This window comes from Siniperca chuatsi, linkage group LG3, assembly GCF_020085105.1.
Source record: "Siniperca chuatsi isolate FFG_IHB_CAS linkage group LG3, ASM2008510v1, whole genome shotgun sequence".
NCBI lineage: Eukaryota > Metazoa > Chordata > Actinopteri > Centrarchiformes > Sinipercidae > Siniperca > Siniperca chuatsi.
In genome coordinates, this window is record NC_058044.1 from 9,075,021 (window position 1) to 9,098,097 (window position 23,077).

The following is a 23,077-nucleotide window of genomic DNA, read 5'->3' on the forward strand; positions in this document are numbered from 1 at the left end:
GTCTTGTGGTTCTTCTATCGGCAGCCACACATTAACCAACAGAAAAAAGCTAGCTTTGAAATTACACACAAACTGTGGTGGTGAAGCTGCAAAAGAATAAAGCACAAGTTTTACATCGTCTGAGTTTCAGAGGATCGCTGCAGAAATTGTCATGGTGGTCATGGCATTGGTGTCAATTACATGGTGTTTAAAAATGTAAAAGAATTGAAATGTCAGCATCATGCGGTAATTAGGGTTCACTTGAAGAATCCCTGTGATCAGTTTTTAGTGGCACTACTTCCTACCGAAGAAATAGTCCATATGAAACCTGCTGAAGCAGAGTAGGGATTTCTGTCACAGCTTACCTACTTCCAAGATGCATGGAGAAGGAACATATTATTAAGGGGTCAAAACTTAAGGTCTCACCTGTTTGGTGTTTTTAGCAGTCTAAAAACTGTGTTGAAAGACTGTTTATGAATGCCAACATGCTCCACAGAGTGATTTAGAAGGTCTTTTGTGCCCACAACTGTGAAACTTTGGAATGACGTGATATTTGCTTGTTTCCTGAAATATTGGTCATATTTTTGACATCATTTTAAGGTTTAAATACATATATGTTGCCTTAAGCAGCCTTTTATTTATTATTTATTAATTGATTGATTGTATTTCCATTGTTTTTTTAATTTAGTGAGCTAGTGAGTTTTTAATTTAGAGCTAAGCGGCATGCGAGCTTCACAAATGTGTTGTGTGTTAGTGTTACTTTTGATGTGGCAGCGTGTCTTTCATATGTTATGTGCTTTGACCTGTCTGATGTCTGTCCTATTTGTTATTTGTCACTGTGCATGGGCGACTAAACTAGTTTACAGTGTGACTTTTACTCAGCACATAAGATCATGCTGGATATTCATCAAATAAACTGATTTCATAGCATAAACAGTAAATTCTTTAGACTTTTGATGATAACATTTAGAAAACCTTTGTGAGATTTAAGAGATTTTCAGAAAAAAAAAAGAGTGGAAAAATAACAAAAGGCAAGCATTAGCATGTCTTAATGCAAATGTGTACTTGGTAAGTCTGATGTGGTGATGGAATCTTACCACAAACGTTCTCTGTGTCTGTTTTCTTGTGACCCGAAAGACAGAGCAGTTATTCTTTTTTTAAAAATCCCTCCAAACACATGAACATTTGCTCAACAAAGTGAAATCGAGGACATGCAGAGTAACACAAAGGTTAGCTGTCACACTCATTGATATTGCACATCTCCTCTGACTGACTCCAACACATGGAAACTGGATACAGAGACCAACATAGGCACAAAACAATGGTCATCTTTGGTGAGTGTTGGGGGGAAAAGCAGCACAAATAATAATCAAATAAGATTGGTGGGAGAGCTGGCTGAGCTGCCAGACGAAGCGATTTGAGGAGACAGATGAAAACACAGTGCCTATTGGCACAGATGGCTTGGATTATGGAAATCATCATGAGAGAGGACCTTTCAGATCTCCCAGAGGAGCTGTGTGCTTGCTGTTCTTGGACAATTCTCACCCCCAAGAATGTTAGTTCACATCTAAACCCCTCCTGTACAGATCCGCCTGCCTCATGCCCTCCACCTCCAGTATTTAAAAGGACTCGTACTGTCAACATGACGAGACGAAATGGGATTTAGGAGGCCCCATGCGCAACAAGTTAAAATAAACAGGACTGATGTGTAGATTTGTGAATATGATTAGGGGTCAGATGAATGAGATTTGCTGGGATGTACAGTGAACATAACACATGAAAAAGACCCAAATGGAACAACACGTGAGGAAAAGCGGCAGGGGTTGGTTTCAATTAAACTGCAAATGGAGTGAAACAAAACAGACGATGACCTTGATTTACTGCAGTGCTGAAGTTTAACCAAAACATGGCAGGGTGAGCTGCTGCTCAAATGTATTTTGTCATGTGGTACTATGCTTTAAAAATAATAAAAAGCAAGTCTTATACTACTGCTTAAACAGAAAAATGTTGTAGGGGAATTTCTTCTTTTTGCCATTTAATACTGGTTTTATGCATTTTGTTGAGGTAGTTAAGCCTCAGGGACACATGCTAGTGCTGCCATCTAGGCACTTTGGAGGCATACTGCTATCTCCACTTCCACAGAGGGACTATTTCAGGCTAAATTTGAATGCTACTAGATGAAAACTGTGGCTCATCTAACGGTTTCCAAACAGAACAACTGGGATTTTAGAAAAGAACAGACTCCTCAGTTAATTTTCTCATAATTTTTCAGTGATTTTTTCCAGTCTCAAGTAAATTTGAACTATAGCTATAGCCCAAAACCACACATTTATTTTAGAGGGCTATACAACCTGTACAACATGCAACATCCTCTGTCCTTAGACCCTCAGTTCAGATAAAGGAAAATAAGGAAAAACTCCACCAAACGGGAGAAATCAGCAGAGAGATTTGTCTTCCAGGATGGACAGAGGTGCCTTATCTGCAATAGGTGCCATATCTGCAAAGTAAGTAAAGTAAGTACAGAGCAGATGCTTTGGATCATAGCATTAAAATCCAGGAATTGATAATTGATAATTCAACTGCCATCAATAGGAGCTGAGGTGTTGCTGGGTCATCCTGGTTCCCAGTTCATTCACTTCATTCTTTATTTTCCCCAACTTTAAAAAACAAGCATGCTCAATCAGAATTTGTGTCTAGCCAAACATATATAGTAAATATATATTTGGAAAATCATTATATTAGAAAAACTGGAGATGTGGATAAAAAAAAACAACCTTACTTTTCTTAGACTGCTTGCACAGCAATGCAGAAAAAAAACAAGGAGAAAACAATCTGTAACTTGTGTTTTAAGAAAATAAGCTTAACTCAAGGTCCAATTACTACTTTTCCCCCCCGCAGCTTTTAATCGTATCTCATGGTCTTCATCAGCAAATGTAGTTTGCACAGTTGTCATGGAGTTGGTTCAGTCGTCATTGCCTAACCTAAATATGAAACTTCTGTCCAGTTATATACTCAACCAAAACAAAAGAACCAGCTTGCTCAACTCCAATGTCTTTAGAGTCTGATGGGTGCAGACCAAAAAAATATCACAAAATAGCCAATGAAGTTGTCAGCACTCTTTAATGTTGCTCAGCAGCAGAAGGAAACAGACACATTTCAGCCCTAGGCTTTCCTCAGTGTTTGAAAGGCTGAGGAAAGCCTGTTACATACTTATTTGCAAGTGCTGACGACTTCATTGGCTATAGCCTCAACCATACTTAGGTCGTGTAATTACAACTGAGCCAACTTCATGACGCTGATGCTGACCATGACATGCGATTGAAAGCTCTGCAAAAAGCTAGCAAGTGAACCTTGAGTCAAGATTTTTTTTGGACAAAACACATCTGGACCATCATCTTGGGTCTTTTAAAATTGTGATAGGCATTTAAATTTTTTATTTTTTTTTAAACATTTTATGGACCAAACTATTATTCACTTAATGGAGAAAATAATCTGCAGATTAATCGATAACACAAACAATCGCTAGTCGCAGCCCTAGATTAAATGTGTGATTAACTGAATGCCTTTTCTCCATTTTAACGTTAATATGGTAACACCAACTTACTAACACATAATCAAACCAAAGACATGATATAAAAAACTGATAATTATTACCTGAATCCTCATCAGTGGCAGAGACCCTGATCACTGGTTCTCCAGGGTCTCTGTTCTCTGCCACACTGGCGTTGTAGATGCTCTGACTGAAGATAGGTGGCTGGTCGTTCACATCCCCCACCTCCACTGTCAGAGTCTGGGTGGAGGAGAGCGAGGGCAGGCCATGGTCCACTGCACGGACGGTCAGACGGTGGAAACGTTGTGTCTCATAGTCCAGAGGGGCCGAGAGAAACAAGAGGCCTATAGAAGATGGAAGAAGATGGACTTTGAATATGATGGACGAGAGAGGGAATGGCTTTTTAATCTTGCGAGGAGAAGTGGCATGAAACTTTCTGAAGTCATATGCAATAAAACAAAACATCATGCCATTTTGTCAGGATGTTTTTTTAAGTAACTTTTAACCTTGATTGTTGCTTATTTAGCCACAAATAATAACTTCCTAATGATAAAAGAGAAAAAGGTATGATTTGAAATCAAGTTTTCAGATGCTTAAATCCTTTGACCAATCTGACATTTTTGTATAGCAGGAAAATTATCTAACAATTTTTAAAACTTCCAATGACGATATATCAGCCAATATTATTTTTTACATAGACAAACATTATTCATAAGGATCCTTTTTTTTTTTTTTTAAAGAATTGTATCCACAATAAGTACTGACTGGGACATTTTACAATTAAAAAATGGAGTTGTCAGTGCTCTGGTGGGCAAACTATGTAATGGAAACACTGCTTCTAAATTTTCTGTACTGCAATTTCTTCTTTCTTATCGGCCGACATTTACACCAAGACAGATACAGAACAGCAGTAAGCTAACATCTGCTGATATATCAGCCCGGCCTATGTATCAATCTAACTTTACTAAAAATAGTCATTGATTCATTCACGTCCTGTAAAAATCCTACCTGTTTTCTCCTCAAGGGTGAAGAATTCTTTCCTGTTTCCAGCCATGATGACGTAGGAGACAACCCCATTTTCCCCTCGATCTCCATCTATGGCCACAAAATGATGCAGCAGACTCCCCACTTCTGCATCCTCCATCACCTGAGCTGTGTCCGCTGATATAAACACCGGCCGGTTATCGTTCACATCCAGCAGGAAGACCTGAGCCGTCACTGACGTCTGTTTACGCTCGTCCTTCCTCTTTGCCTGGTCGGTGGCTGTTACAGTGAAGGCAAAGCTGTGGGTGGTCTCCCGGTCTAAAGGTCCTGCTACCGTCAGAATCCCTGTGTGAGCGTTGATCTGAAAGGGGAAGCGTGATGAAGACCTGCTGAGTTCAGGGTCAAAGGTCAGGGAGTAGCGGAGGGCACTGTTCGGAAAGGTCCCATCAGCATCCCGGGCATGAAAAGCAAACGCCAGTGATCCGACTGCAGCATCCTCCCACAGACCGAATGTTACCAGTTTATCAGGAAACCAGGGTGTGTGGTCGTTTACATCCTCCACTATCACACTGACCAGCACAGACACGTTCACTCCAGGAGCAGGTCCTACATCTTCAGCTTGAACCATGAGGAAGTACTGCATAGCAGACTCGTAGTCCAGCTGCTGGTTGATGTATATGTCACCAGAGGAGCTGTCGATGCTGAAGTGAATGCTCCCGTCGCCCTCAGAGATGGAATAGTGGAATCTCCCTTTATCTGAAACTCTGGCAGAGCCGATAACAGTCGCCGGCTCCGTGTCCTCTTTCACTGTAAAACGCCTCACAATTTGGTGGTCAGATCGGCCATACCTAGCCTCTAACCCATAAACCTGCAGGTGAAATACATACAGTGTGATATTGTTTGTTGGTTTATTTGAACAATATCCAAATTTTAACAGTCATAGCAAAATTATAACAGGGGGTGGTGATTTAGAGAAACTTCTCCAATGTGAAACTTTCTGGATATACACACCGAATACTGTGTCACCACGTGGTCTAAATGAAGACTTTGATATAAAACCCTTTGTTAAAAAAATTATAAATGTCTCCCCCTGGTGCCAAACTTAGGCTACTTACAAATGTGTTTATTTCTTATGCAAAATCACAACATTGTGCTTGTTTATTTGTCTTTTGTAATAATTATATATATATATATATATATATATATATATATATATATATAATTAAATCATGCATAGGCTAGAGCAGACAATTACTTTTTTGTTTTTATTCATATAGTGGATCATATTGAGACAATGGGAGTTTTTTTTGTTTAATGTTATCTCCTAATTATAGGTGGAGTTGTCATTTTTGTACAGTTTGTACACATAAACTTAAGAGCCTGCAACATTTAGTGTGTTAGTGGACCACCTTTCTTCTTTCCCTTAAAGAGTCAACTAAATCTCAGGGGAAAAGTACCTGTGCAAAAATTCTCTGCAAATCCACAACTATAGTACTGTTATCGATTTAAAGTCACAATGAAAGGATACAAGCAGTGAGCAATGAAGAATTTCTTAACATGTTTTTAAAGAGAGAAGCCTGAAAATAGTGGGACTGAATTCCAGATCTAGTTCTAGTTCTTAGAAATTCTAAACTGGGTCTAAACTCTTGAAAATGCAGGCAGAAGCTGATGGCTGTTTCTTTTGTGGTATTTGTGAACTGTGCTGATTATGCTGTAATAATCATTACAGACAGAAGGCAGAGTGTTTTGAAATAAAATTGTATAAATTGAACAAACCATTGTTTGTTGATCTGGAAAACACAGAGAATGGCAGACTTTGTAAAAAAGGCATCTGTGTGGTCCCCAAGTTACTTCAGTAACTTATGAAAAAGGTAAATATCATAATTAAAATATCATTCATTCACCAGTTCATGACTCATCTCTGAAACTGAGTCAAAATCAATACAGTAAAAAATAATTTATTAGTCATAGTATCAAGTGGAAGAATGACTGTACCTGAACATGAATGACTGCAGTCTCCTCCAGAGGCGTGGCGCCGCTGTCCTTGGCACTTATTTTCAGAGTGTAGTACAGTTCAGCGTTCTGAGTGAAAAGCTCCGTTGTTCGGACGTCTCCACTTTTACTGTCAATCTCAAAGTGTCCAAGACTCTCGTCCTCTAAATCAACTGAGAGAAATACAAGATGGTGATACTCAGGAGCTCATCAATAAGTGCCACATATGGTAACATCTAAAGTGCATACTGTATAGCTCCACAAATCCAAAAAACATAATGTTCATAACTCACCTGTGACCAATGAGAAGGTGACTGTTCCATTTTCTCCTGCATCTAAATCTTTGGCAAACATGTTTGTCACAAAGGATCCTGCTGGTAGACCAGCCCATATCTGCAGTATAGAGAGGAACATGTACAGTGTGAATTACATTGGATAGAGCAACATATCAACCACACTGCACACTTTAAAGATATACTGTATATCTGTGATTAGTCTTTTCCTTTATGTGAACCAATGCTGATGTATTTTTTAGTTCTTTTATATCACTATTGCTACAGATCCATGGAGTAGAAAGTCAGACACCCACAGAAACAATCTCATCTGATGAAAATATTACTGTTAATGCACCAGATGAGTCATTAAGGTGCAGCACAAACCATCTGCGTAATGTAGAATCGAGTCATTCAACACATTCCTATTTGACAGAATATGTGGTGACCGAAATGTGCTGTTCCGGGAAGCAGCTTGGAAACAGCAGATGACGCAACAGTCACACCATATCTGTCACAGCTTTCAGAACCGCCACTGAGTGGACCCTCGTGGTGAAACTGTTTTACTACACTTTCCACATGATAGTCGAACTGAGTTTGTGTGAGAAAAAGAAAATAAACAATCAAATATTAGAAAAAGAGTAATGGTATCCTTTTTGTTGTATTAGTGTTTTTTTCTCCCTTCTTTTTATAGTGCTGTAATCTATAAGAAAATCTTTCTTACGTCCATAAAAAACTGCCTCTGAAGGATTCCAGGATCACACATACTCTTGTAGTACAATACACAGATAAAATCCCAACACGTTTACCTGAACGCTAAGCTCCTTGCTGGCAGGCAGGTGTGTAAACTGTGGAGTGTTGTCATTGATGTCAGTGACCAGGATGTGAACGGTGGCGGTGGCATTGAGACGAGGGTGGCCCTGGTCTGTCACCATCACCTTCAGACTGTGTTGGCTGTGCTGCTCCCGGTCCAGCGCCACCCAGTTGATAATTTCACCTGGAAGGGTACAGAGAAGAGACAGTTGAGGACGCACGGCTGCACAGTGAAGCGAAATATGACCTCAAGATGGTGATTTTTCTTTTTACCTGTTTTAGCGTTGATGCGAAAGAACTTCCCATCTGAGAGCAGGATGTAGGACAGCTGGGCATTTTTCCCAGAATCCTTATCCATGGCCTTGACTGTTCCCACCAGGCCTTGAGGCGACGACCCCTCTGACACAGTGAAGTAGTAGACCTCACTGCTGAACACCGGGGCATTGTCATTGATGTCCAGCACCAGCACTGTCACCGTGGCTTTAGCTGTGATGTTTGCCAGCGAGGCCTCTCTGGCTGTGGCCAACACTCGAAAACGAAACATGGATTCTGCCTCATAGTCGAGACTGTGGGTGAGATACAACCATCCGGTCTTTGGGTGAATCCTAAACGGAGCAGGAGGATATCCGGCTTCTGCCTCCAAGGAGTAGGTGAGGCCTGAGTTCGTCAGGTGAGCTCCCCGGCTCCGGTGTGCCCTCACCTGGATGACCCTTGAATCTTTCCTGTAGCCCTCACCTATCTCCACCTGGTAGACTAATGTCTCGAAGGCCAGGCTGTCTTCAGCAGCGGTGCGGTCCACATTGACTGTGAGGGTCAGTGTAGAGCTCAGTGAAGGTTCGCCTTCATCTTTAGCCACGATTTCCAGGCTGTACCTCTGCTGATGATCCGCCTGTAATCTCTGATTTAATGTAACTGTCCCACGGTTGTGGTCAACAACAAACGTACCATTTCTAGTACTTTTCAGGTAATACTGCACCCTCCCATTGGCACCACTGTCATAGTCGTGTGCATGAGCGATGAACAACACTGTCCCTGGTACTGTGTTTTGAGACACTGTGATGGTGTCACTGAGTTTGGGGAAAACAGGAGTGTTGTCATTAATGTCAGCAATAGTGATGTTGACCTGGGTGGTGCTGTAAACTGGAGAGGTGTCAGTGTAGGACTGAAGAACCAGCAGGGCATAAGGCTGCGACTCGTGGTCCAGAGGTTTGATGTTGCTGATCAGGCCGGACTTTGGATGAATGGAGAACAAACCCTGAGGGTCTCCAGAGGAGATTCGGTAGGATACTGATTCCACAGGGTCTGTGAAGACAAAGAGTTTTTATTGATAGAGGAACAACAAAACATTAAATGGTTGGATCTCCTACAAAACAAAACAAAGTTTTTTTCCCTTACTTACCTTTAGTGGTTGCATTTAGCCATGTGGATAGTTTTAGTTTGATTTGTCCAGGCTTTGAAATATTTGTCTCTGAGATTTCTGCCTCCTCCCCAAAATAATGGAGGTGAATGGAATTTTTGTTTGTGGTGCTCACAGCAATAAAAGGAAATTACAATTCAACATCAACATGTCATTCCAGAGACAGTTTCTGTGTCTCAGTTTCATACAACATAAGTTATACAGTATCTACTACATATGAATCTTTATAGTACGCTGTTTCTGCAGTCAGTATACAAAAAATAAACATATCACTGTTTTATGCTAACAGGAAAATACATTATAAGAGAACCTGCTTAGAATTAGTGTGCAGTATTAAGGCTAAATAAAGTAGAGTTACACTTTATACGTGCTGTATATTAATCATTTGTAATGCAAAAGAGTAACAAGCACAAATGTTTTGGCTTTCTAGGTAAGTGATGTCAGACCCAATACTCGATATATATTTTTTATGCACATGGTGGAGACACATACTATATGTAATACAAATATACTATTTTACTTGCCACATGAGTACACACACAGAATAAGCAACATTAGGTAATTACAGCGCAGGTCAGAAGATCTCAGTAATCCCCTCCAAGTGTTTGTTACACTTCAACAGTAATTACAAACCCCTGAAACAAGCAGAGACCTTAACGGTGCCTGACCCCTGTCAAACAGACCCAGTTCTGTTGTTTCTGCTTCAAATTGAAGCGTTAATCTGTTAATTGATTAGACAACCTTAAATGACTGTCTAGTTTAGTAGAATGGTTTAGCTGTTGAAGGGACTTAGTGGCAACGTAACTAGTAGACTATGAAGGGATAATCCTGGAAAACTGGGGAGTGGGAGAGAATACAAGCTGCTGTATCTCCGTCACTCAGAATCCTATTTATATTTACAATATGAAAAACATCACTCACTTTTACCTGCAACTACATTGAATAAACTCTCACAAAACAAATACTATTATAACATACATATTTATAATAACAAGAAATCCTACACAAGTCCAGGTGTATATTTATGACAGGACTATCTTTGACCTCTCAGAGTAATGCTACAATATAGTGTACAATTGTCTTTGACCCTTTATTATCTGTCATCGGTACAAGTGTTACACACTCACCCCCTGCTGGTTATTAGAGGGAAGAACCCAGATCCTGCAGCACATCGTGGGTTGATCTGGGTGGCTTCCCTTCTTTTTTGTTTATTTTGGCTGGCCCATCAGTCTTCTATTATTGGTTGTTGGACTTGATTTATGGTCATTGTCTATTAATAAATGTAATGTTTTTTCTGCAGCTACTTGACTCTTTTGGTTATGTTGGACCTCTTTTGTAAAGAGCCTTTCTGGGGGTTGTAACACTAAGGAGGATTAAAGATTAAACTACAGCCTTACTCTTTACTGCTGCTTTACTGCCTCATGTCTGGAAGGAGATTTGAACAATAACAATGATCGCTCAATTATCTTTGTCACAATCATCTGTCAGGACAAATCCTGCTTAAATACTGCATTTCTGCAGTGTTCAGTGTTGGGGAAAATTGCCTTTTAAATCAATTAGTTAACTTTATTTTGATATTTTTGACTTGCACTGAATGTGTTAATCATGTTTTTTAACATGTAATTCAAGAGTGTTCATTTTCTACACCTGCTTATCTGCAGCCAATTCCAGCACAACATTTAAAGTTTCCAAATCACCTGACCTGCATTTCTTTGGACTGTGAGAGGAAACCGGCGTACACAGACATAGGGAGAGGTGACAGTAATTACAACTGGGTCACCATGCCGTTTGAGGACATTTACCACATGTGGAACTGGTTTGCTGTTTTCCCCCCTTATAAAACAACAAGCCAATTTCATTTTAATCAAGAATACGAGAAGAATCTTTCTCTCACAATTGTGGTGCCAAAACTCAGCTGGATATGAGCTGATAGAGTATAGATCCAATAAAGGTGCTCTTTTTCAGTTTAAAAAATGTACAGCTCACGTTGTGGAACTGAGGCGGTGATTACCTTCACTTCTTAACTATAAGTAGAGATATTCATGCACCAATATTCTTTTTAAGCTTGTGCAAAATGGAATTATATTGTTCTAAAGGGTGAATAGAAATTGTGAGGCAAAGATACTGAGGTGAAAGGGACGGGTGCATGCTGGTGTTCTAAAAACAATGGGAAGCTCATGGAGGCAATTAAGGTACTTTAAAACCTTTAGTGCCTTATTGCTGTAATTTGCATCAAAATTCATACTCCTTCTCTTGAGTCATAACTCACTCAAATCTGAACATACAGATGTGATATGCATATATTTTTAAATTCCACCACGTATATGCATGAATCCACTTAGAAATCATAGAAAAAAGACACTACTGATAACTCCAGAACTTGCCTGGTAATCGTCACATTTTTAAGTTTTCTTCAGTATCAAAGTAATCCAGTGATAGTCGTCTGTACGCCCATGGGTACATTGCAAACAGGAAAGGTTAATGACTAATTTGGCATACTTTTAATGGCCAATTTGCCAAAATGTAATCAAATTTAGGCTAAAAAAAGTTGTAGCATGCAGTTAACTTGCTGACTCCATGGCAACATTATACTTCCTATTTACATCCCCCAAAGGTTTAATAAAGTAAATATTGGTTGTCACTACCTGTAGAAGATGCAGAGAGAGTTTATCCTTTTCACTGATTTTAAAAACCGTTAAGTAATCTGATGACTCTTACACCCATCTGGGGTAATATGAACCTTCTCGTCAACCCCCACCTCTCATCCAGCGGCTCTCAGACTCACTAACAAGGATGTGGCCAGATATACACTCACCTGCTGGGTTTATGGCCTCTACTGTCCCCACAGAAGTCCCTGGCGGTGCGTCCTCAGGCACTGTAAAGGTGTAGTGTGACCTCTGGAACACAGGTGGAGCCTGGCCGCTCTGTAAAACATTGATGGTGACCTCTGCAGGCCTGACTGAGGTCAAGCCTTCCCCATCCTGTGCTGTTATTGAGAGCTTCACACTGGCTGCACCGAGGTGGGTCAGAGTGGAGGTCAGGAAGAGCATTCCTACAGGGACAGAAATAAGTTAAAGTTTAAGTTTATTCAGTAAGCTTAAACAGTCACGTCGTACCATCATTCCAAAGTTTGCTTCTTTGGCTTCATTTCAATAACGCCTACTTATTGAAGGTCTGTCATATTTTTTTTCTTTTCCTTTATTTAACCAGGTAAAAATCTCATTGAGATTAGAGCCAAGACTAGTTGATCGCCAAATAAAATTAATAAGCAACTATTTTGATCGATTGATAGCGTCAATCATTTTTCAAGCAAAAATGACTTTTTTTTCTCTCTGCTTCCAGTTTCTCAAAAGTGAGAATTTGCCGATTTTCTCTGTTTCATATCAATGTAAAACTATTATTTATTTGGTTTTCGACTGTTGGCCAGACAAACCAAGCAATTTGAATGCGTCACCTCTGGGCTCTAGAAAATTATGCAGAACATTTTTTCACTTTTGTATGGCAAAGAAGCACTGCACAAAAAGAGCATTAAGATGCACATACAGGTATTTGAATTTTCAAAACAACATTGAAGTAAATTTAAAACTATGACCAATGATGCTATTTTCTAAATTCTTTAAAATGGACTTTGTTTACAGACACATTTGCAAACATGCTGCATTGGTAATAACCATGTCTACATTAATCTGCATTTTGTTTACTGCATTAATAGACAGACAACTACTGATGACAGATGGGTCATGAACATTACTAATTTTTGTCACCTAAATTTACCTTGCAATCCCATCCATAGCAGCAACTATTATTCTGGAAGCCCCACCTATGATCTCAGAGAATCAACACTACTGCTCATACGAACAAACTACTTCAAATACTCCCATTTAAAAATGGGAGAAGAAATTATTCTACTTATTTAAAATTTCATAAAGTATTACATTGTGGCAGAGTGCAAATCTTATGTTACACTCAGCCACATGGGGATATAAAGCTTTGGGCTTTCTGCACCACCCCTGCTGAGCAGTGCCACTGGCAATCATATCATGGGGACTTACACAAAGTAAGTAGTTGCTTATCCCTGAATACTAGGCCTGCCGGTCACACAAGTTACTTAAAGACTAGTGAGTGTGACAAGTCACTGAAGCTTGAGAAGTCATGCAAATCCAGTTTAAAAACTCAATTGAACTGTTAACTATCCACCTAACCACCACAATGTTGTGTAATTGTTGTGTTACTTTCTGTTAATATGGTGTGCAGTATTTTGATTATGAAAAACTGAAGTACAAACAGTAGCCCTGAGGGGCAAAAGACAATGACATTTCACAAAACACAATGATGTTTTAGAAAACATATTAACAAATCAGTAAAAACAAACAAAATAATTGGCCCAGTCGGTGCCAGTCAGTCAATCTCAAACAAGAATTTTTGTCCCTACCTTTTAGCGTTTTGTGATTTCTTTTCCCTTCAGTTTTGTTAGTGTTTCGTCCAATATTGTTGTGTTTTGCCCCTAAGGGCCACTGTACTTAAGACAGATAAATAAATTAAGCTCAAGAGCTCTTGGCCTACAAATTACTTTACCATCCATTACACTAATTTGAATGCACTACAGATTTATGAATTGCTTGCAGTGCATACATTTCTTTATTATATCTTGATAATCTTGAAGTGCTGTGTGGCGTATGCTCTTTTGTTTAGCACATTTTCTTTTTACTCACTTGGAAACAAAACAATAAAGGCACTAAAAATTCTGTGTTTTCTTAAGTCTGCCTACCTGTTTGTTTATCCAGTGCAAACAAACTGGACATGTCACCAGGAAGGACCTCATAGGTGACCTGTCCAAACCTGCCAGAATCTCGGTCAGTAGCAATAACATTGAGGATTTCTGTGCCGGGCTGTGCGTGGCTGCTGATGCTCATGGTGTACTCGTCAGGGTTAAACACTGGAGCGTTATCATTCAGGTCTTCTACATCAATGTGCACGTAGGTTTGAGCACTCAGGCCTCCCTAACATTTGAAAAGTGAGAAAAGAAGAGAATTTTGTATGAAGGATGGAATGAACAGAAAAAACATAACAGCTGCAGTCTGTGAGTCAAATACAACCTTGAAATCTTGTTGTGATCACAGTGCAGGGAGTAATTATGATGGTTCAAAAATGAAGGTCAGACAGGTACACAGAATGTCAAAACTAATGAAGTCCACTCACTGGATCTTCAGCTTTGATCAGAATGTCATGGACCGTCTGTCCCGAGTCTCGATCGATGTCCTGAGAGACGCACAGCTCTCCAGTCTGGGGGTGGATTTTGAAGAGTGGGTGTTTGTCCTGCTTTTCAAAGCCGTCAGACAGAGAGTAGAGCAGTGTGCCAAACTCAGGGCTGTCTGCATCTGTGGCAACAACCTAAAAAGAAGGAAAATACAGTTTCATGCAAGCAACTAAAACACTGTCATTAACACCTGAGGCACAATAATGACATAATACATAAGGTGTGTTCAGTGTAATAAAGTATCAAGAAGAGGGAATCTGGAATTTGGTAGTTCATCTCATAGAATTCAGAGACACTCAAACTCAATCCTCTTACTGTATGTACTGACTTAATAAAAACGGCTGCAGAAAAAGTCCACCTTCAGACACCCCTGCTGCTGCCAGAAAAAGAAATGAATAAACCCAAATGAAAAACCTGCAGAGAATTACTCATTTTGATTTTACATGTAGTTGTTGAGCAGGCTGATTAACCAGTCAACAAAATTATGCTGGTGTCATGAATGATAAGGAGGGATCTTTAAAAACATTCAAATCTTAAATTTAAAAAATGTGCGCAGTATGATTTGTTCTTGTTGAAGGTGGCTGTTACTTGTCTTAAACTTGTAAAGCCTTATTTGGCAGTAATCCTTTGTTTGCATGTGCACTCGCTTTGACCAGCAGGCTGTTATTTACTGTAAGCATCACCTCGGTATATAAACCTGTAAACCCCCATTAAGTGGCGGTCTTTGCCGGTTCAACATGGATATTATTTCATATAGAGTTTTGTCTTCAAATAATACTTTTTTTAGTGTTTATTTCTGACAAAGCCACAGGAGTCCACCCCATTATTATTTATGTGTACACTCAAATACACTTGCATTTCTTTTCCCTGCTGATAACGTAATACACTCAACCACTTTGATCAAATTCTTTTTTATCATTACAATGTTTTCCTTTTTTTTCTTCCTTTGTCTCTTTTTTTCCTGTCTTTTCTCATTTATTTCTATATTTCGTTCTGCTACCACATCTACATCGCCTACATAGACATACACACTCACACCCACCTATATACTTACGACAGAGTATATTCTGCCGTCCTACTTCTCCAACTCACATCAATACATCTCTTGCCACTCAGTTTTAACCTACAGAATACTTAGACCTAACATTGTTTTCTGTAGTCTTTGTATGTACGTTCTGTCGTATCAACCTTGTCTTATCACCCACTCGTTCACCTGTTATGTTTCACTAATGAATAAAGAGACCACCACATTTTTGTGCTTTTGCACTATTCCTTACAGGGAGCACAAGTAAGTGAAGTAAAATTAAAGCAAGGAAACAGATTATATATATATATATATAATTTTTTTTATTTGATTTTGTTAGGGTTTCTATTTAAATAGCAGATAGATTAATAATGTCTGTCTAACTGTCTTTGACTAAGACTAAAACACTTAACACACTTGACCAATGTGTTACTTTGTTTGTTATTGTAAAAATGCCTTAAAGCCTCAAAAACTGTTAACAGCACTGCAGTGACTTATAGTATAATGCTCTATTGACTTCATCCAGCTGGGATGTCCAAGTCGATGTAAGTCTTCTGTGATAACAGTCTTAACTCAAGGTCCACTTACAGCCTTTTTCGGCGAATGGACTTATATAAGTCTTGTATTAATAGAAATTTGTACTTATGTACTTGATATTTTGGTTTTTCTAATATACAGTTTGCAGTTTTTCCATGTACAATGTTAATGAAAAATGTGTTGTTCAGCCCTTGTGGCTACATACGGTACCTGTTGTTAACAGTAGTGCTACACTGTCGGCGCCATCTTGCAAAAATCAATGGTTTAGTCTCTGTAGTGACCGTGAATCATAATACTTGTCTTGTTCTGCCAGAGAAGGTCAACACAATAAAAGCATAAAAAATACCCACAATCAAAGGGTGAAGAGTATCACTGCAGGGGCAAACAAGACAGCCAAACTGCCGAGTAAAGACACGCCTCAGATCTGACAGAGCTCCTTTCATGTCTGACGACGAGACGCATTTTACAGATAGAGCGCTCACTTTCCAGCCATAAAGATGATATCTAGACTTTATGAACTTTTAGAGACATGGCTCAAGGTCTGAATAGTGTAACACACCCTACAAGCTTTTGAAGTAACTTTACATCCTGGAACGTCCATATGTGGTTACCACACTTCTACATTTACAACAAGTACATATTTGTGAGTGTCCATGCGTCATTAGCATTCATGTTAGCAGAGTGTTAGCTGACCTTATGAAACTTGTCTATAATAATAATCTTTGTCTGCGTCTTCTTAGTGATGATTTTCATATTAGTCTGAAGTTGATACAGTGGAGAAGGTTATTTTCTGCTTTTATAGCTGACAAGAAAACTTTTAAAATCCTGGATTTTTCCTGATATCTATCGATCATTATGGATAAAACAATTTACACAACAGAGTAAATCTATAATGTACCACAGACTTAAATAATACTCAGTCCTCTGTAGCTGAGGCCTGGGATTCTATATCGAGGGACATCATAAGTTCTACACTCAGTTGCCACTTTACTAGGTACACCTAGCTAAAACTAATGCAGTCTAATACAACAGTCCTGCAATAATTCCTACCTTCATTAAGGTTATAATATTTAGGTCTTGTTGAAACTGTTTGAGAGGTGTCGATTTAACTTCATGGTCATTATGGAGGATGTAGTTTGTGATGCTGTTGAACTGCATTGCATTATATAGAGAGGTGATTCTGTTATTTAGCCTACCTTCACAGAGACTGTTGTCAAGGACAGCAACGTACTTCGTCATCTGCATAATTTTTGTTTGACTGTACTCTTCATGGAAGTCACCTGCTTTTTACTGAGCTCTTTGTGTTTGTCTGTTGCCCTTCTGTAAGTTATCTCTTTCATTTTGGTAATTAAAATGAATTTTGATCACAAAAAAGTTTGTAAAAATAATATGCACTGAAAGATGGTTTGTCATCTGTTGGCTACACAGTTAAAGTACAAGCAGTGAGTATTTACTGAGTGTGAATGGCTACTGAACCACAAACAACTTTTGTAATGTTGAAATACATTAGAAAATCCCACATATACAGTTATTACATTTAGTGCTGAAATGATTAATCGATTGACAGAAAATGTTTCTTTGCTAATTGTTTTAAGTCATTTCTCATGCGGAAATAAACATTCGCTAGATCCAGCTCATCAAATGTGAAAATATACTGTTTTTCCTGTTTTTTTATATGATTGTAAATTTATTATCTTTGTGTTTTGGACTGTTGGTAAATTGTCAAAAGCAAGTTGACAACATCACCTTGAGCTCTGGGAAATTGTGATGGGGATTTGTCACAATTGTTTGACATTTCATAGACTAAATGCTTAATCTGAAAATAAATCAACAAATGAATCGATTATGAAAGCAGCCCTAGTTGCTTTTACTTTTCACCTCTCAAAAAAACTCTCTCGTTACAGCTGCTCACTATCACGTCAATGCACACTTGACTATTATAAAGAGTATGGTCTAGACCTGCTCTATAGGAAAAGTGCAATGAGATAACTTCTGTTATGAATTGGCGCTATATAAATAAAATTTAATTTAACTGAGAATAGAAGGAATAGAAGTACTAAGCAAATCAAAACATAATACACTATAATATAGTTAAGATATCCCTTATGTTTACAGAAAATGCATTGGTAATTAAGGCTTCTTTTGTAATGGGCTTCACTTTGTGCCAGGCTGCAGGAGTGTGGTACCAGGCATCACATCTGTCATATCAAAGCCACAGTGCTCAACTGGAAAGGGTGTACTGTTGTGTGTGTTTAGGAGGAACACTGATGTCTTTGTGCATGTAGACTGAAGGCTACTTTTGTCTTATGCGACGTAAGAAAGAGACAGCAAGAGAGAGCACACAATGTTGAATGTTCACACTGGAGACTTGAACTGGTCTGGTTTGCACCCAAATCACTGCAACCAAACTAGCTGATATATAACAGACAGTTGTCAAGTTTAAGATTTTTGCCATTAGGCCCCTTAAAATAAATCAGTCTGCTTGTGCCCTTGTCAAAAAACTGCATAATATGCATGAGCGATTTTCACTTCTCAGATTGTTTAATTTTAATATTTTTTAGAAGCATTCCACAAGAAAAAAGCTTACAGACTTCTATTTCTAGTATCTGTGCTGACGTAAACTAGCATAACACCTCTTGTTTGTCTAAACAACCCTTGTCTCTTCTGAGTTAAGTCCTTCATTTCATGTGGTTTATAGGCCTGAACAGGATGGGATGAAGACTGGTCATCCAGTCTTGACAAGTGAGGCAACTCCATTTTAATGAAGATTTATTCTTCTGCATGTACAAAAACAAGAAATGTGATTTTGTGAAGCAGAACTAGGTTTTTCTTGTTTCCTATTTTGTTAATTGTCTCATGACCCCTGGAGGGGTCACGACCCCCAGGTTGTGAACCACTGTTGTAGAGGGTGCCTTAAGTTCAACTTAACATTGCACTTGTCAGGAACAATAAGACAAATCTACACAGATAAACTAAAATAATTTAAATGGTCCATTCACCAAATTACAAGAAACACATTAACATTATAACATACTTAACTGTGGTGTCCTTCCATGCAGATAGCTGTGGTTTCAGTTAGGGTTGCAACTAATGATTATTTTCATTACTGATTAATCTGCTGATTATATCCTTGAATAATTGATTAGTGTACAAAATGTAAAACAAAATTGACATTTCAATTTCTCAGAGCTCAAGATGACATCTTCAAATTGTGTGTTTTGTCTCGTTGGACCAACAATCCAAAACACAAAGATATTCACTTTACAATGACGTAAAACCGATCATAATGGAAGAGTGGGAGCTGGTGAATATTTGGCATTTTTGTTTGAAAAATGACTGAAGTAATTATCATTAATCATTAATTATCAAAATTGTTGCAGATGAATTTTCTGTCAATCGACTAATCGATTAATCGACTAAAAAATGAAAAATAAAAAATAAGAAAAATTACATTTAAAAACATTTAAAACTGCTTACAGTGTGCAGGACAGTGTTTCTGGAAAGACAAATTCTGATCACTTAAATTTTATTGGGTGTGGGGCATCAGGGACGGAGAGTTTAAGAAGCTGACCATGTAATTCCAGTGTCCCCAGTTCGAAATCTGGCTGGTTACCTTGGTTGCATTTCCTGTCAGCTCTACATACAGTACTTTCTAATGAAGGCATAACAATGCCCCCTAAAAACTTGAAAAGTGTACTGGGGTAAAGGCAAAGATTTCAGGGATGGATATCTCAAAAGCTGGACAATTAAACAAAATTATTTGCATGGCAAGATACACCTAAGGGTGGGAAATTTGATTTTTTTGTAATTTGAGTAAACAGACCCTTTAAGCTAAATATTCTCCAACATACTTGTAAAAAGCAGCTCCCAACGTCACTGTGCTCTGGTATGGACGCGTTGTACAGCTGCTGCTGGAACACAGGCTCGTTGTCATTGACATCCTCCACCAGCACAGTGACTGTAGCTGTGGATGACAGAGCTGGTTCCCCTCCATCAACTGCCACCACCAGGAACCAAACCTCCATCTGTGTCTCTCTGTCCAGAACTGCAGCTGTTGTGACCAGGCCTGACTCTGGGTCGATGCTAATCAGGCTGTCCTGGTTGGACTTGAGGATGGAGTATCTGACATCCGAGTTGACTCCATCATCTGCGTCTCGGGCCTGCATCTGGATGAGGGAACTCCCCAGAGGAGCGTCCTCGGCAATGCTCACGATGTATACATCCTTCTCAAAAACTGGGTGGCAATCATTGGTGTCAGCCACCCTCAGGAGGAAGACCATCTCATCGCTCAGGGGTGGGCTCCCAAAATCTGATGCTTGCACCTTCAACTCGTACAGATCCTTTTCTTCCCTGTCTAGCTCTGCATTGACACACAAAGCATACAGAAAATCATCTGTCTGCTTCAGGGTGAACTTCCCATCACCCCCCTCAAGCGTGACAGTGACCCTCTCCTCCTCAAAGTCGGGGTCCGACACTGAAATCCGGGCAATGTAGTCCCCAATCGCTGCTGCCTCTGACACCACTGCATCTCCCATCTCACTGAGAAACAGCACACTGATGGTGGGACTATTATCGTTGATATTAAGCACCTTCACGCCCACAAAAGTGCTGCTGTACTCAGGCTGAGCCCCGTTATCTCTCGCGCTGATGATCAACTCATGAAAAGCCTGAGTCTCATAATCAAGTGGCTTGTTGAGATACACCACCCCACTGGTTTCGTTGATGGAGAAAATCTCATTTGGGTCACTCTGCCGCCTGTTGATCTCATAAGTGATTCTGCCATTGTCGCCCAGGTCGAGGTCGGTGGCGTGCACCTGACACACAGCAGTCATCACCGGAGCATTCTCAGGCAGCGAGGCGTGATATTCAGTCTGGTTGAGCACAGGAGGGTTGTCGTTCTCATCCAGGACGTGGATGTTCACCTGCAGAGTCCCCGTCCTGGCTGGGATGCCACCATCGAAGGCCTCAATAGTGAAGGAGTAGAAGTCCTGTGTTTCTCGGTCTAGTTTGCTTGTAAGGATAAGATCCAGGCTCGGGTGGTGCTCAGATCCACTGCGATACTCTAGGTGGAATAACTCACCCATCTCTCTCTCTGCGATCCTGTATCCCTGGGTACCAAACTCACCCTCATCCTCATCTTTAGCACCTTCAAGCTGAAATTGACTCCCTGGGGGGCTCAATTCTGATATTTCCAAGTCAGCCACCTCTGAGGGAAACCCAGGTGAGTGGTCGTTCACATCTTTCACCTCTAGTTTCACTTTTATCATCTCACCTGTAAGAGTGGCTGCCACAAATTCATACTTATCTCTGCTTTCTCTGTCCAAGATCACGGCAGTGGAGATGATCCCCGTGTCTGCGTCTATTTCCAAGTCTCTAAACACATATGAGTCTGTACTCTCTGAGATGAAGAATCCAGTGCTCGGCCTGCTTAACCCCGCTCCCAGATCTCCAACGATGGTTTTGGCAGGCAAACCCTCTTTAACAGACAGCGTCAGGTTGAACACCTGCCCCAGCGACTGTGCGCAAAGCAGCGACAGGACGAGCGTCCAAAGGAGCGAAGTTGCGGCATTTTTGCTACCCATTCCTCCCTTACATATGGCTTTGAGCTCTTGGTTTGTGAGTCGAAGTTAGGCTACATATTTCCGTGTCAAAGTCAAACTCTTAAATCATATTTTAGATCGCTTCTCCAAACCAAAACAGGTAAACGCACAGTGCATTTTTGCGCGCAGGAAAACAGCCAGCAGTCATTCTCCATCACAATATTATATATATCAGCTTGTTGCGTGATTTTGGAGCGTAGAAATCCACACATCTAGTAACACAAATCCCCTGGGCTTCTTCACACATTACGGCACTGAGTGGCCACAGAGCACCAACTGTGCGCATTGAACACACCTCCTGGCAGGCGGCCCACGCTGATCGGCTCCATCTGTGGCCCTGATTGCTTCAGATTTAATTAGGCCGAGAGATTAGGCCGCCTACAGTGACGCGTGCTGACAGGTGGCAGTGTGTTTGACCTGTTGAAGATCAGAAAGTGTACAGGAAAGTAGAGGAAATAAAGATAAACCTCGTGTGGACTGAACTGTAGTGAGAACGTTTAGCTAAAACAATCTGCTATTTTGCACGCCTGATTTTGGTGAAATGGTTAGAATAAATCAGTTATAAGCGATTTAATGAGGTTCAGTTTGGCAAAAGCACATATAGAAGGAAAAAGAGGGACATTGGGGTCCCTCTACTGGTAAAAATAAGAACTGCAGGCACTGCACAGTGGAACTTTTTACTGTAACACTTCCCCCAACAGTCAAACAAGCCAAATTTGAGTTCAATCAAGTTTATCTGGCCACTTGTTGTCTCAAATAAGCGTTTTAAGCGTCTGAAAAGAAGTAATTTGACAAGTAAGTTGTCTATCACCCTTTGTAAACCTGTGAAAAAACTTTGTGAATGTATAGATGAGATTTGTATTCTTAAAAATTAGGTTGTCTAAATAAAATGTGTGCATGTTAGACAAAACCTTCAGTGTGTGACACTGAAGTTTTACATGCACACACACTTTTAAGTTATGATTTCTGTCCCTGCTTTCAGCTGTTAAAAGCACTCCTTTTATCTCATATTCTGTTGCTATAATTAGTACACACATGTTATTTAGACTCTACTACAAATCTCTATGCATTACAAACTTTTTTTCAGGTTTACAAATGATGACATGGAAGGCATAACAGCATACAAATATAATTTAAAAATAGAAATATACTGTACACAAGGAATTTACAAAGTGTAACCTCAATCCTTCAGCAGTCAAAAGAACTTGAGAGAACTGAACTGAAATGTCATAAGTTCTGATGTTTAGCACATTACATACTCTTAATTAGTTTTCATAATGGTATAATTCGCATATTTTAATCCTTAGGATTAAATGTCTTACTGTTCTTAATAACTCAACAAGGGCTTTGACTGATTAATTTTTATTATTGATTGATTTTTCAATTAAGCTTTTAGTCTATAACATTTTAAAAAACGCTAGGTGTCCATCACCCCATCAAATCCCAAATTTATTCAACTGAATGATACAAAACTGACAAAGAAATGGCTTGAAATGTGACCTTTTTTCTTTGTTCATTTAATTTCCAAGTAAAATAATTGACTGAACTGACCACAAAAATTACACCTGTAATCCATATCAATTAATAACCTTTCCAGTACATTTCCAGGCCTTCCATTTTACATTCATTCTTTGGTCACATAGCTCTTTAGC

At 39.5% G+C, this 23,077-nt stretch overlaps 1 protein-coding gene across 1 annotated transcript in view; it reads right to left on the reverse strand.

Moving 5' to 3' along the window:
- The window catches only part of dchs2 (dachsous cadherin-related 2), a 37,905-nt gene extending 14,833 nt beyond the window's left edge, over positions 1-23,072 (reverse strand). The window contains exons 1-10 of the mRNA XM_044189858.1: positions 19,677-23,072; positions 14,207-14,398; positions 13,776-14,007; positions 11,823-12,059; positions 7,864-8,892; positions 7,587-7,774; positions 6,799-6,898; positions 6,509-6,678; positions 4,538-5,381; positions 3,634-3,873 (exon numbers count right to left, since the gene is read on the reverse strand). Coding sequence (XP_044045793.1) covers positions 3,634-3,873; positions 4,538-5,381; positions 6,509-6,678; positions 6,799-6,898; positions 7,587-7,774; positions 7,864-8,892; positions 11,823-12,059; positions 13,776-14,007; positions 14,207-14,398; positions 19,677-21,407 — 4,963 coding nt within the window. The 5' untranslated portion in view covers positions 21,408-23,072. The remainder of the gene's footprint in view (positions 1-3,633; positions 3,874-4,537; positions 5,382-6,508; positions 6,679-6,798; positions 6,899-7,586; positions 7,775-7,863; positions 8,893-11,822; positions 12,060-13,775; positions 14,008-14,206; positions 14,399-19,676) is intronic.
- Positions 23,073-23,077: the final 5 nt, after the last annotated feature.